The sequence below is a fragment of the Neolamprologus brichardi genome, chromosome 7, assembly GCF_056152115.1.
Source record: "Neolamprologus brichardi isolate AB-2024 chromosome 7, ASM5615211v1, whole genome shotgun sequence".
Lineage (NCBI taxonomy): Eukaryota > Metazoa > Chordata > Actinopteri > Cichliformes > Cichlidae > Neolamprologus > Neolamprologus brichardi.
This window is the reverse complement of record NC_142110.1, coordinates 51,725,311-51,738,852: the sequence shown is the minus strand read 5'-3', so window position 1 is coordinate 51,738,852 and position 13,542 is coordinate 51,725,311. Positions and strand designations below refer to the sequence as shown.

At 37.6% G+C, this 13,542-nt stretch overlaps 1 protein-coding gene across 1 annotated transcript; it reads left to right on the top strand.

Moving 5' to 3' along the window:
- Positions 1-2,941: 2,941 nt before the first annotated feature.
- On the top strand, positions 2,942-8,801 carry dolpp1 (dolichyldiphosphatase 1). Its single transcript, XM_006796783.3, has 8 exons — positions 2,942-3,034; positions 3,707-3,807; positions 3,977-4,061; positions 5,366-5,465; positions 5,766-5,864; positions 6,782-6,910; positions 7,056-7,145; positions 7,563-8,801. The coding sequence occupies exons 1-8, from the start codon at positions 2,959-2,961 to the stop codon at positions 7,597-7,599; spliced, it is 717 nt and encodes a 238-aa protein (XP_006796846.1). The 5' UTR covers positions 2,942-2,958; the 3' UTR covers positions 7,600-8,801.
- Positions 8,802-13,542: the final 4,741 nt, after the last annotated feature.

The following is a 13,542-nucleotide window of genomic DNA, read 5'->3' as shown; positions in this document are numbered from 1 at the left end:
TGTTAAATGATATTGAGTTATTTATTTTACTTCACAAAAGTCAAATATTCTAATTGAGAGTTTTAAAAGAATATTGTTAGGATAGGTATATCAAAAAACACTGGCTTAATTTTATTTAAAGGTTTTTAAGGAATGATCAGGAATGATAATAAGAGGAAAAAACTCTAATGTGACTAAAATATTGGTCAGGAATTTTAAATTATTATTATTATTAGTAGTAGTAGTAGTAGTAGTAGTAGCATCAAAAGAGGGCAAATATCATCAGTATTCCCAATTGTTCAGGTGATTATTGTCATCACGTAACTGTCCCCTATAAAAATCCTCAATTTAAAATTTACAGTTCTTACATACTTTATCTTTATTTTGTCAAAAGATGATATATGCATCAGTGGTGCTACCACCCTTTAAAAACCTTCAAGACAGATGTTTTTTTTTTTTTTATTGGCCTCACGTGCAGCGATTATTAGCTAGCATGCTAACACACTAGCACCTACCACAAAATTTGAAATCTACTAACATTTAGCTCGATTATAGCACTGCTCAGGTGGATACAGGCATAGTTTAAAGTCAAAAATGTTTTTGTTTCATTATTTGTAGCTCCTTTTAAACTGTTTAAAGTAATAAGAAAGAGACGGAGACACACAAGAGGTAAAAGCTCTGTAGTGATTTAATAGTAAGCCAGTAGAGGAGCACAAATCTTACAATAACTTTGTATAACAAGTCTGGATAACTTGTTACTTTTTATCCCAAAAGAAAGACATTTTAATTTTTGAAAAAAAGGACATAAATGGGAATCAAAAATTCCTTACACTGCATTTATGATCAAGTTTGTCTTACAGCCTGAAAGTTTGTATTTACAGTTAAGGCTGTTTCCAATATGAACTCATGCAACTGAGAGTTATGCCTGTGGATGGGTGAGGTACACCAAGCGGAGTTTGTCAATACATTTGGCTATTACAACAGCCAGACAAAGGTTATAATGGTCACTACAAAATACCTAAAACTAAAAAACAAACAAACTGTATAGCTCCAAGTTAAAGTATTTAACCATAGATATTATAAAGAATAAACACAATGGAGGTTGTGCCAGAGTTTTATAGTTTTGGATTTACTAATTAGTTTATATTTTGTTTTGTATTTTTGTTTTTAATTCAGTTTAGTTTAGTTTTTACTTTTCATTGCTTGACAATGTTTAGTTTTACTTTTGTTTTTATTAGTTTCAGTGTTAGTTTTAGTCCCTTTTTGTATAGAGCGTATATGCCAGATGCAAGATTTAGAATTCTCAGAAGTATCATTGCAATAAAAAACAGAACTTTTTTGAAAGGAGTTGACTCTCAGTCTTTTAGACATCCAAAATGTCAATAAACATGTCTATCAAAGCCTCATCAGCTCAATTATGATAACAAATTTTCCCTCTGTTTTAGTATTTTTATTTTAGTTTGTTTGCAAAATTGTTTCAGTGACTTTTAGCTTTTCTTGAAAATCTAGTTTTTATTTTAGTTAAGGAAAATGTTTTTCACATCTAGTTTTCATTTTCAGTTCAGCTTTATTTAACTATAATAACCTTGGCATGAGCACTCCCCTGCAAGTATGGCATTATTGTATATTGCACACGTATAACCTGAAAGAGACTGGTCATCTATGGTTAATGTGGGAACCTATGTGCTGGAGTAGCATTACCCAGCACCTTGGCACCACTGACTGGTTTGTAAAGACAGCCGCTCTCTTCATTGGCTAACAGCTGGTTAATTCCAAGGCATAAGTCACTGAGCTTCCGGCTTCCTGACATTTAGAATGATAAAAATTTGCAAAATGGACACAAATATGACACAAAGGGAATGATTGAGCCCATAAAATCATCAGGAAAGTGTTTACAGGGGTTAGAGCTGAAGGCAGTTTTCCCACAGACTTCTGTAGGACTAAAGTCTTTTTGCAACCACAGCGATTTGCCCCTTGTGGTCATGAAATAGAATACAGGCAAAAGTAAATCAGCATTGGCTTCACTTTTTTGGACCTGAAAGCTACGCCCATGTTTAGTTGTTTAATATTCTCAAATAAATCCTTCTGGCTTTGAACATTGTTCAGAAATGATGGCGGGCCAGTAAAGTGTAGGATAGTGAAAAGGCTCAAATTAAGCTTAATCAGTAATGAAATTAATTCAAAATGCACTGATACCCCCATATTGGCCCTGCCATTCACCTATTAGCAGTTAAGATGACATTTATGTGTTGTGTGAAGGCTAAATGTACAAATATTTCAAAACACTTCAGTTTAAAAAAAAATAAATTAAATAATCTGCTTCTTGGACACAAGGTGGAGTAGGTAACATCTATTCCAAACAAAACAAGTAAAATAACACAAGTAAATATTAAAAAACAAACAAATCCACAGACCACTTGCATTTGTGTTTACCTTAAAATCTTAAAATCAGTGTATCCCTATTATTAGTTTTGAACGACAGTTCCACTTTTTAAGTGGCTTATAATGGATCTATACAGTATTAGCCACAGTTTATCAAGTCTCCTGTAAGGATAATTTATACCTTAGCCTTTGTAAAGGTTAGCTTAAGACTACTAAATTATGTTTTGACATTTGACAATTTGGCTCAAATTAATTCATATTTTAACACACAAAGAAATCTCAGATGCAAATTAGGTCAATTATTCAAAGGTTAAAAAATAGTCTGGGTTAATGCCTTAAATTAATGAAGACAATTGTAGATCATACATGTTTTTGAATGAGTGCATTTTTGGTATTTTAATGTAGGCGGCCCATTTTTTTTTTTGGTTCATTCAATAATTCTTCTCTATGGACAAAATAGCTCGTCTGCAGATTGCAGCTGGGATTGGTCGTCGCTTCCACTGTCAGGGGACGTTTAAGTGCTGAGCTCCGCTCTCCATTGGCTGGACACGTGTCTGGGCGTTTCACTGTGGGACTGCCCGGTTGTGTCCGGGTAAGATGGCGTTGGAAGAGCAGTGCTCGGCACCACCTCGATGGCGGTCCATATCTTTGACACACGTAGAGTTCCCCGAGGGTACGTACACTTAGCGTCTTTATGTGTCTGCTGAAGCTCTGTCGACACCGGCTGTTGTGTAATTTTTCGGGCAGTGCGTGTTTTGTTGCTGCTGAATGAACACGGCCGTCGGTGTTGCTGCCAAATTGTGAGCTGCTGTAGAACCAGCAACACAGCGGGAAATGTAACCCGGACTGCAAAATTGTGAGACAGCGTCGCATGCGCAGTTTGTCACAATGTCCACAATGAAGGCTAGTTAGCCTGCTAGCTGTCTTTATATCGTCTTCGGTATTTTCTTTCCGCTCTCTGCTAATACGCCGTGTACTGTAACGGTTATTTGACCAAACTCAAGTATTTAAAAAATAGGGAAAAAAAGTATGACTACAGTAGAAATAAATTGGTACTCCTCGTAAAGCATTGTAGCCAGCATTGTAGCTAACATACTAGCTAGTCCCATGGCCTGATACTGATCAGTGTGACTAAATCTCATTGCACGTATATGTCTGAATTGCACCCAATAATGTGCTCTGTTAGTTTAAATATGGCTTAGCTACTTAACCACAACAGCTTCCTTCTTGTAGCCACAGTGTCTTGGTCATCCGGGTTCACTGAGAGACACAACTTGTCACTCCCACCAGTGACTTCTACTGTTTATGTGCCATTTAATATCTGTAATCTGTTAATGTGTTTTAGATGATCTGACGGGACACTTGCTGGCCTACATCAGCCTCATCCCTATAGCAATTCTTGTGGGCTTTGTTACACTCATAGTGTTTAAACGGGAACTGCACACGGTGAGTCCTGCACATGTACTTGACAAAGTTGTGGTTTTAGAAAGGGCACAATGTTTAAAAGTCCGCCTGTGAAACTGTCAATTGTCTCACAGGAACTTGATCAGCATTGTCAGACAGGGCAGAAGTCTGCAAACACTCATGCATTGCCTTTTTTTTCTCATAAAACTAGATTTCCTTCTTTGGAGGGCTTCTCCTAAATGAAGGAGTGAACTGGCTGCTGAAGCACATTCTCAGAGAGCCGCGCCCATGCGCAGGTGGGTGAAGGAACAAGTTTTTTTTAGTTTTTTTTTTTTTTACGTATAGCAGGTTGGGTTGGGCAAGCATTACAAAAACGTAACGGTAGCTAGAGTTCATCTTCTGCTATCAACCACAATATCTATTCAGGTGCACAGCACTGAAACCTGAGATTACAAATTTATCTTGCTATTATCTCTTTATCTCCGAACTGTGTGATGATGGCATCAAGATGATTCGAGAGCCCCAATTTAATATAAAAATGGACTAATAGCATCTATCATCATTTTTTTTCATCCAAAATTTTTTTTTTTTTTGTCAAATATTGAATTAGAGCTAAATAGAAGTACCTGTAGAAAATGCCGATATCCACTTCAGCTTCATGAGTAGTTTTATTCTTTTACTAAACCCAAAACAGTGCCTGCACTGGATACGCTGATCAGCCACAACACAAAAACCACTGGTCACCTCATTAAATGGAGAATATTGGGCTGATGGCGTTTCTCTTTAGTTTGTAGTTGCAGTCCGCCTAATATGCCGCTCCTGCCTTATCCTCTTGGTGAAAGTACTCAGTTTGAGGCTACATAATAGATGTGGCCCAGTGGCTACACCCATCTTTTATTTTGTCCTAACCTCACTACTTGACAAAAACTCCTCAGGAACATAATAATAGGCCATATCCAGCCTCCAAATGTCCCAGAATTCTATCATCATCATTTGCTGGAATAACTGGAAAAAGCTCACTAAAAGACTCCACCCCACAGCACCCAGGGGATCATCTGCCATTGACCCAGAAATCCTGTGCCAATGCTCCATCTGTTTAAGAGTGGGACGTACACATTGTTAGACACATGGTATTATATTTTTGGTTGATGAATACTTCATTGAAGGGGAGAAAAGTTTTATTGGCTGATAATAATGGCTTTGTTTTCTTTTGTTTTTTTTCCCCTCTTCTTCCAGGTTTTTGGACAAGAGCATTTAATTGTTTTCTTTACGCATGATTAAAAAAACTGAATAATTTTTGGGTTTTGTTTGTCATAGCCGAACTGTTGTAAAGCTGGAGTTACTGTGGAGAAATACTTTATTTTTCTTAAGAAATATAAGTAAACAAAATCATAACCTAACCTGGAATCAAAAACTGCAATTTTGTTTTCTTTAGATATACTATAATCTTGTTACTATAATGAAGTTAAATAATGAGATGCATTTAAGAGTGGACTAGTAAACATTGGTGCCTGTCCTGACCAGAGTGTTTTACATTAAGATATTAGGTAAAACCAATATTGTAAATTAATGTTTATAAGATTCTGTTGTCTCTCTGCAGGGGCTCACACAACCGTGCACACAGAGTATGGGATGCCCTCCAGTCATTCCCAGCTTATCTGGTTCTTTGTTGTTTACTTCTTTCTTTTCCTTTATTTAAGGTGAGTTATTTTGTTGTTATTTGGGGAAGTTTAATGATAGAAACATAGTTGTGAAATAATTCAAATTGCAGCAGCTACTTGACAAAGTGAATTTAGTCTAGCAGTAGGACTAGTGCAAACATGCAATGTGTATTGTGTGCATCTCAAACAAGCATTTCATTTCTAGTTTTCATCTGGTGCTCAGTTTGGTTATTTGAGGTCATTACAAGAATGGTTTGGGTTATCAGTAATTATTCCACCTTAACTTTAAAATGTGCCAAACTGCTGTATATTATTATTTATTTATTTTCCCCCCGTCAGAATGCATCAAACGAACAATGCTCGATGTGTGGACCTTCTGTGGAGACACATACTGTCCATTATCCTCTTGGGCATAGCCTTATCAGTGTCATACAGCAGGTAAAATCCAATCCCTATCCTCTTCACATATTCCAGATCATTCCTAAAATCTGAAGTTCATAGAAGAGTACTCTAACAAACAGTAATATTAGTACTTGTTTTACTAAAGTTGACCCTCATTATATAGGTCTTATGCATGCACTGTACACCACATCCTTGCCCCTTTTCTTATTAACTGTTTTCTCGGCCCTTGTTATGATAAACAGGCAGGTTATTTATTTTATTTATTTATTTTTGCTGGTTCAGGAGGTTCCCAGCATGTTATGTGATCATTTGTGACACTAGACTACATGCCTGTACTCTGTTTACAGATGCCCATTCAACTCTGCACTTTCATGAGCCGTCTTTATTTGTTGAGTATGTTTAGGACTTTAGTCCATTCATGACTGTTCAGTAGTGTTACAGAGTGAAGCTGCTTCCCTCGCAGGTGATCTTTGGGGAGGAGGGAGAAACGCGTTATTGCAACAGAAGTCGATTTAAAGTCAAGGAAGTTTTGACCTGAATTGGCAACCATTACTGATGTGATGGGGGACGCAAAGCTCAGTGGTTCTGTATTGGCATTTCTGCCAGAAATTACATAAGCAACACTCGATATAATTGTATATTCTTATAGTGCAGAAGCTTTTTATGTTCTCTTATCTATAAATAATTGAGATATTGACTTTTTTTTTTTTTTTTTTTTTTTTTAAATTAGATGGTGGCAATTATTTGATGAAATGAAGCATGAGCATGAAGAATGAATGTCAGTAGTGGGTGTAAAACTCAGAGATGACATTTGACCAGGCTGCTCACACTTTGCAAAGAACTTGATTTCATTTGTAACAGCATCACTTTTGCTGAGCTGATAACACTTTGAAATGGTTTGAAATGCATTTTGATTTTTTTTCTTTTCTCTTACTCACTCACTCATTCTTCAGAGTCTATTTGTTGTATCACACCTGGAGCCAGGTTTTCTACGGTGGAGTGGCTGGTAGTACGATTGGCATAATCTGGTTCTTTATTACACAAGAGGTGCTGACACCAATATTCCCCAAAATAGCTGCATGGTAAGTAGTTCTCTCATTTTTCTGCTTCCTTCATGTGTCACAGGGGAGGGCAACTCATCCTCTGCCTGAGTTGCATGAAAATGGTCTAGTATCTATTGTCTAATGTTCATATTTTTCTTTTTTCTTTCTTTTAAACAATTCACAGGCCAATATCAGAGTACTTCCTGGTACGAGACACAAGCCTGATCCCAAACATCTTGTGGTTTGAGTACACAGTGACCAGATCAGAGGCACGGTAAGATACTGTGGTGGTGGCATTTCACTCGCTCTTCTACATCTGTGACTATCGAGGCCTGACTAAAACAGGTTTTCCGCTATTCAGATTTTAGACACTTGGTGATGGTAGCAGCTAACATGTGGGCAAGCCGGTGCTAATTAGACGTGACACATTTAGAGGTCTTCCTGTTTTCTTTTTACTGTGCCGTTAACTGAATGAAAATTTGGTGAAGGAGTGTTGTTCAGCACTTTCAAAGCCAAGTTCAGCTTCAGTAGCGCTGAGAGCTTGAGACAAAAATATTCATGTCACGTTTCTCCCTGCTTAGCAAGACCGTTGATCCATTAAAATATTTGGTGCTTTAAATATGACTGGGTCTCCTAATATTTTGAATTTGCTAATTTTCTTTTCTTTTTTTTTTCTTTTCTTTTCTTCCAGGAACAGACAACGAAAGCTTGGAACAAAAGTTCAGTGATCTACAAAGTTCATTTGTGAAACTGAGTTTAGGACCACACACGTGCACACAGATACATTCCCATTTACAGACGCAAACAAATGTTCACTCAATCCCTCCCTCCCCCCAACCAAAAAATGGCAAAAAAGTAAACACAAAAACGACACTGGAGAACCATCATCTGGACTGACGTGGTTGCAAAGGAGTAAAGGGCAAAAAAAACAAACACAAAAAAAAAATATTTACAGGTGGCAAGAGTGCCTGGACCTGGCCCGGAGCCTACAGCCTGAGCAAGTCCGTCCCCACGCCTCTCCTCCTTGTACAGCTTGCCTAAAAATGCTCTTCAGTGCATGCAAGACTGTGTAAGAGGCATACTATTTAATGATAGATTAATATATATATTTTAACTATAAACTCACGCTGACAGTAACGGTGTGTTGCAAGAGCTTCAAGGAGCCAATTACAGGAGCCTTTGCTCAAGTTTCAAACAGATTGATGGGCGTCATTGCAGCATGTACTTAGTGATTCTTTTTTTTTTTTTTTTTTTTTTTCCCTTTAAAAGAAATATTCTGTTGGATACTATAGCTGGTGGGGTGGGTGGGTTGATTATGGCTTTGTTGGGGGTGATGTGGAGTCGACCATTTTTCATTGTTATAGACTAGAGAATGAACAGTTTTTAAAATTGGTTATGATGTAGTATAAATATGAATTTGCACTTTGTTAAATTTACAAGTTAAAATAAGACTAACACTAGTTAAGTATCATGAATGACCTTCCCTGTCTTTTTCCCTCATTGGGTTTTGCTTTGTGTCTCTGCCAGTCCTCATAATAATGATATTAGACTCCAAAGCTGATCTGTAAGCAGTGTAAATTTAATGAACCTTCTGAACTAACAAGCTATAAGTTATGGTTTCTGTTCATATCAACCTTTAAGTGGCACAGCAGTGGGTTTGAGTTATTCTTTTTTTTGTTGAACACACTTTGGACCGAGGTGTTTTGTTAATGCCTCTTGCATAGTAGCAGCCTGGGAACAGAATTCTGGGATTTGTAATTTTATTTTCTTTCTTTCTTTCTTCTTCTTTTTTTTTTTCCCCCCAGCAAGTTTCAGGTCTTTTCTGCAGTTGCGGAGACCCTTTTTTTTTTTTTTTTTTTAAATTTTCCTTCTCCCCACTTTTCCCAACACAACATTCCATATCAGATAGTGAGAAAATGAGTGCTGAGGGTGGACTTTTTTTTTTTTTTTTCTCTCTCTCAAGACAGGAAAAAATCCTCAGGTCAGTAGTAGCATGTGATTATGCTTATTCCTCAAAGCCTGCGGCAGCTGATGTTGGAGGCTGTCAAGTGAGCGCCGAAGCTGATTTTAAGTGTCACCATTAGCTCCACAAAGGGAAGTAGATCTCTTAGTTTGTTTTGGGTTTTTGTTTTGTTTTGTTTTGGTTTCTTGTTTTTTTTTTTCCCCATGTGTAACCTATATCAGGCTGAATAAAAATGTGTTTATGTACAAGTGATGGTCAAATGTCTTACTTTGAAATATAGTGACACCTTGTAATGGCTAACACATTCACTTGACTAGCAAAAGGTTGCTGGTTTGATTCCAGCCCTTTGGGGTTGAGTTAGGAAGGGCAAGGCCAGTGTGAAGTTGCCAAATCAAACATGAACAGCTACCTGCTGTAGTGACCCCACTGTGACCATGGATCAGCGGAAAATGGTTTCTTTGCTTACATATAACATTTTACTTTGTAGCATATTTATTGAGCCAATGCGGCACTAAAACAATAAGACAAACACTACTTTTTTTTTTTTTTTTTTTTTTTTTTTAAAGAAAGTTCAGCTTGGTTATAATTTACAATTTAGACTGCTACATCTTTTCCAGCATTCTCAGAAAAAAAAAAGACATCCTCACTTTCCTCACATCAGTTTGCACATTTCCAGCAAGTCTGAAAGTCAATATTTGGTACGACCATCTTTATTCTCCAACATAGCCTGAGCTGTCTCGGGCAACTTTTTTCAGCTTTGTTTCTTAAAGAAGTCTTAAGGAATAGTTTTCCAGGTTTCTTGTTGGGCATTCAAAGCTTTTCTTTTGATTTTGTCTACCTTTTGTTCTTTTCTCTGTTAAAATGATCCTACATTGCTTTAATAATGTTGAGGTCCATGCTCTGGGGAGGCCAATCTGTGACTGGTGGTGGTCCATTGTGTCGCTTCTATCCAGCTATTCTGTTACTGTTTTAGCAGTGTGCCTGGGATCATTGTCATGCTGTAAAATGAAGCCAGTCCCGATGACATGCTTCTCAGATTTTATTGCTGGATAGATTAAAATCTGACAGTATTTATATATTTATTTATGAGTCAACCAGTTTTGAAAGCATCCTTGACACTATCATCAGTGTCATCAGTCTAACATGTTTAAACGAATCACTTGTTTCCCCAGTCCCCCTTACTCTGCTGTAAAATGACAGTGAAACATATTGTTGTGGAAAATATGTTAAAATTCAGTTTTTTGCTTCATTTGCCAGAGACTGGGGAATTTAAACATGTACCGTATGTTAACACAATATGATCCAGTGTTGGTGACAAATCCATGCATCCGTCTGTTTAGTTGAAACAACGAACACGCTCTCTGTCTTGTTAAGGAAACTTCATGCACTTCTCTTCCTCTATTCCCCAAAGTGACTGCTGAACACTGCTGAGAAAATACTTCAGGCATATCCTCACGACTTGCACGGCTCAAAAGAAACGTCTGCCCTATTTAAACGACCCATTCCATTTTTGATTCACTTTTCAGGTCCTACCTCAGGCTATCCCCAAACACCCATCGGGAACAAGAATAGCCTAAATTATGAAGACTGCAGTCTATTTCTGTTCCTTCAAGCTATTACTTCTGTGTTGCACTGTTCAGTTAAGCAGCAAGCACTCCTGAAGAAAAAACCCTTTGGATGTGATTCAGAGGAATGGCTCAGAGCTGTTTGGTCAGTCTCCACTCCAAATATGTCAGATGTTTAATTCTGGTTTTTCATAGTTCATCAAAAAATGAAGGCATCAAACTCTTGAATTAAGAGTCACAGAGGTACCTTGAACTTAAAGAAATGTAAATCAAAACAGAAACCTCTCGGCACTATTGTGATCAACACAGCCAGACTTCTGTTTTTTAAGCGGTCAATAATGTTAAACGTATGACCAGCTATCTCAAACAGGAGAAAGATAAAATTGTTTCTTTTAGGAAGAAAAAGCAGGTTGGGCCTATTTATTAAAGGGGAAATGAGATGATGCAAAAATAATTATTCATCTTAAGTTTGTTTCCTGTTTTGTTTTTAAAACCTCACCATCTCCACTTCCTGCCCTTGTGTACTTTTCCAGTTAGCACTCCCACCTTTGTGTATTTAGTCTACATGTTCACTTTTTACCACAATTATTTCTTGTCAGATGCCCTGCCTTTGTACTGACAGGATCATCAAACTGTTTATTAAACCACATTGAAAGTAATGATTGAGTTTTAAACTTTTTTCATCCTACTAAACCAGGGGTCGGCAACCTGCGGCTCTTTTGTCCTTATACTGCGGCTCTGCGTGGTTTGGGAAAATAAATTAGAAGTATTTAGCTGAAGTGTATTTTATTTGTGTTTAGTTCTTTTTTTAACTTGTAGTTATAAATTGGAAAATTATGATTTTGAAATATAAAAATAAAATTATATTCTATTATTTTTTCATCGCTCAAAATAAGCGTCACACTCGCGGAAGCCAGTATACCCGCCGAAACGCCGTGCATTTATCGAGACTTTCGACCCCAGGTAGGCCAGTTATGGATCTTCGGATCCACATTATGTCGGCAGCTGTTCTCCACGGTGAACTATGTTAAAAACAAACACCGCTCACGCCTCACAGAGGACAGCTTACAGTCCTGCGTAAAGATGAAAGCCCCGATTCGCGCTGCAGACCACGCCCCGCCACACACATTAACCAGGTAAAATACATATTTAGGCAGAATTTTGCAAATATCTATTTTTTTTTCCAACGGAATAGTGGTTTTTTTTCCAATTACTTTTTAAAAGTCAGGTCAAGGCTCCAAAAGCCCAAAGGCAATATAAGGGTGGCAGCTCACAACAGTTTTTGTTTGCTACATGGATCATTTTAGTTCAGCTGGGTGTCTTTCCTTTTGTTATATTTCTTTAAGAGTTCAAAATATGTTAATTACATAAATAAAATTTAATTTTCTCTGTAGCACTTCATGGATTTCATAAGCAACACACCTTAGTTGCTCTGTGGATTCTTTTAAAAAGCAGTTAAAAACTTTTCTGTTCAAACAAGCCTATTGTTGATCTACATATTTTATATTCTTTACATTATTTACATTTGATCTTTTACATTGTGTATAATGTCTATTGATTGTATTGTTTATTTTAATATTTGTGTACAGCGCTTTGTGACTGCCTGTCTGTGAAAAGCGCTTAATAAATAAACTTTACTTACTTAATTTAGTTGTTCACACAAAGCATAAAGGTAAAAAAACAAAACAAAAAAACACTATATACAGTGTTATCTTCATTTCAGATTTCAAAAAGTATTTGCGGCTCCCAGTGTTTTCTTTTGCGTGGAAACCGGGTCCAAGTGGCTCTTTGGGTGTTAAAGGTTGCAGACCCCTGTACTAAACCCTTCTATTGAGTTCATATTTGTCCAGCCAACCTGCTGAAGTTCAAACAGAACATCAAAATGGGCAAGAAAGGTGATTTAAGTGGTTGTTCGAGCCCGACCAGCTGGTGTGAGTTTTTCAGAAAGTGCTGATCTGCTGGGATTTCCCCACAAAACAACCTTGCCAAAAAACAAAAAAAGCTAAAAAAGATGAGATGTCCAAGATCCAAGTCCTCGGATCTCAAACTCAGTGGGAGGGAGTTCCAGAGTTTGGGGGGTTACTGATGCAAAGGCTTTCGTTCTCATCCTTGTATGACGTACAGCCAGCAGGCCCTGATTACATCACCTCAGGGACCTGTTGGGGATGCATTGATGAAAAAGTTCACTGATGTATGTCAGTGCTTGTCCATCCAGGGTTTTAAAAGTCAAAACCAGAATCTTAAAGTTGACCCCAAAGTAATAGGATACTCCGTGTATCAACCATTTGTGACAGCTTGTTTTGATACTTCTTAAATTTGACACTTGTTTTTATATTAAAACATGTTTTAAGGACTCTTAAGAAGGCTTCTGCTCTTTGTGCAGACAATAATCAACATGAAATTTCTTCTATAGACCACTCTGTAAATATCCCGTTGTTCCCTCTGATGTTGCAAAACCATTAGATGCACCACTGTCACATCGGTTGACGTGTTCATTAGCCTAAACATGAACATTGTTGTAAATCCTACATACAGCATCCTGCCGCTGTGAATACTTGCATCGCCAAAAATGTATCAGTCCACAGATGAAAATAGTCCCAAACAAATGCATTATTTAGTCCTGCTAAAAACTACAATGCCCAGCATATTCATGGAGAACAAATGGCTTCAGACTAATGCATTTCCAGCCTTTTTGTTTGTTTGTTTTTTGGGGGGGTGGGGGATGGATTCTGCGCACCTACTGACGTGCGCTTTAATTAGTTCCCCGGAGAACAAATTAAATTGCTAATCAAACAGCAGCCCCAGTTAGATTAGTAAGCAGCTGTGTAATTCAGCTCCTCCACAGTGGAATGATTTGTTGGGATCTTGTGTGCCATGTTAATCGCTTAACGGCTGGCTGACATGTATAAATGGTACGTACCGTTTTCAGCGAGGCTTTGTATTGTGTCGTGTTAGCCTGGCATTTTGCTTTTGTAATGGCAGCTAATGACAGATGTGAGTTGTGCCAACCTGTGGCTGTGCGAAACCGAGACAAACAAAATGTCAAGCTCCTCATTCCTGTACAAATGACGTCATCACATGGTGGCGTGCTCGGAAGGGTAAATATTATTTATCTGAACGTGATTAAAAAAAAGGACAGGGAA

Bases quoted from the DNA above. Each gene is read 5' to 3' on its own strand.
- dolpp1 (XM_006796783.3), top strand. From the start codon at position 2,959: ATGGCGTTGGAAGAGCAGTGCTCGGCACCACCTCGATGGCGGTCCATA. The intron at 3,035-3,706 runs GTACGTACACTT...AATGTGTTTTAG, and splicing joins ACACGTAGAGTTCCCCGAGG to ATGATCTGACGGGACACTTG. The intron at 4,062-5,365 runs GTGGGTGAAGGA...GTCTCTCTGCAG, and splicing joins AGAGCCGCGCCCATGCGCAG to GGGCTCACACAACCGTGCAC.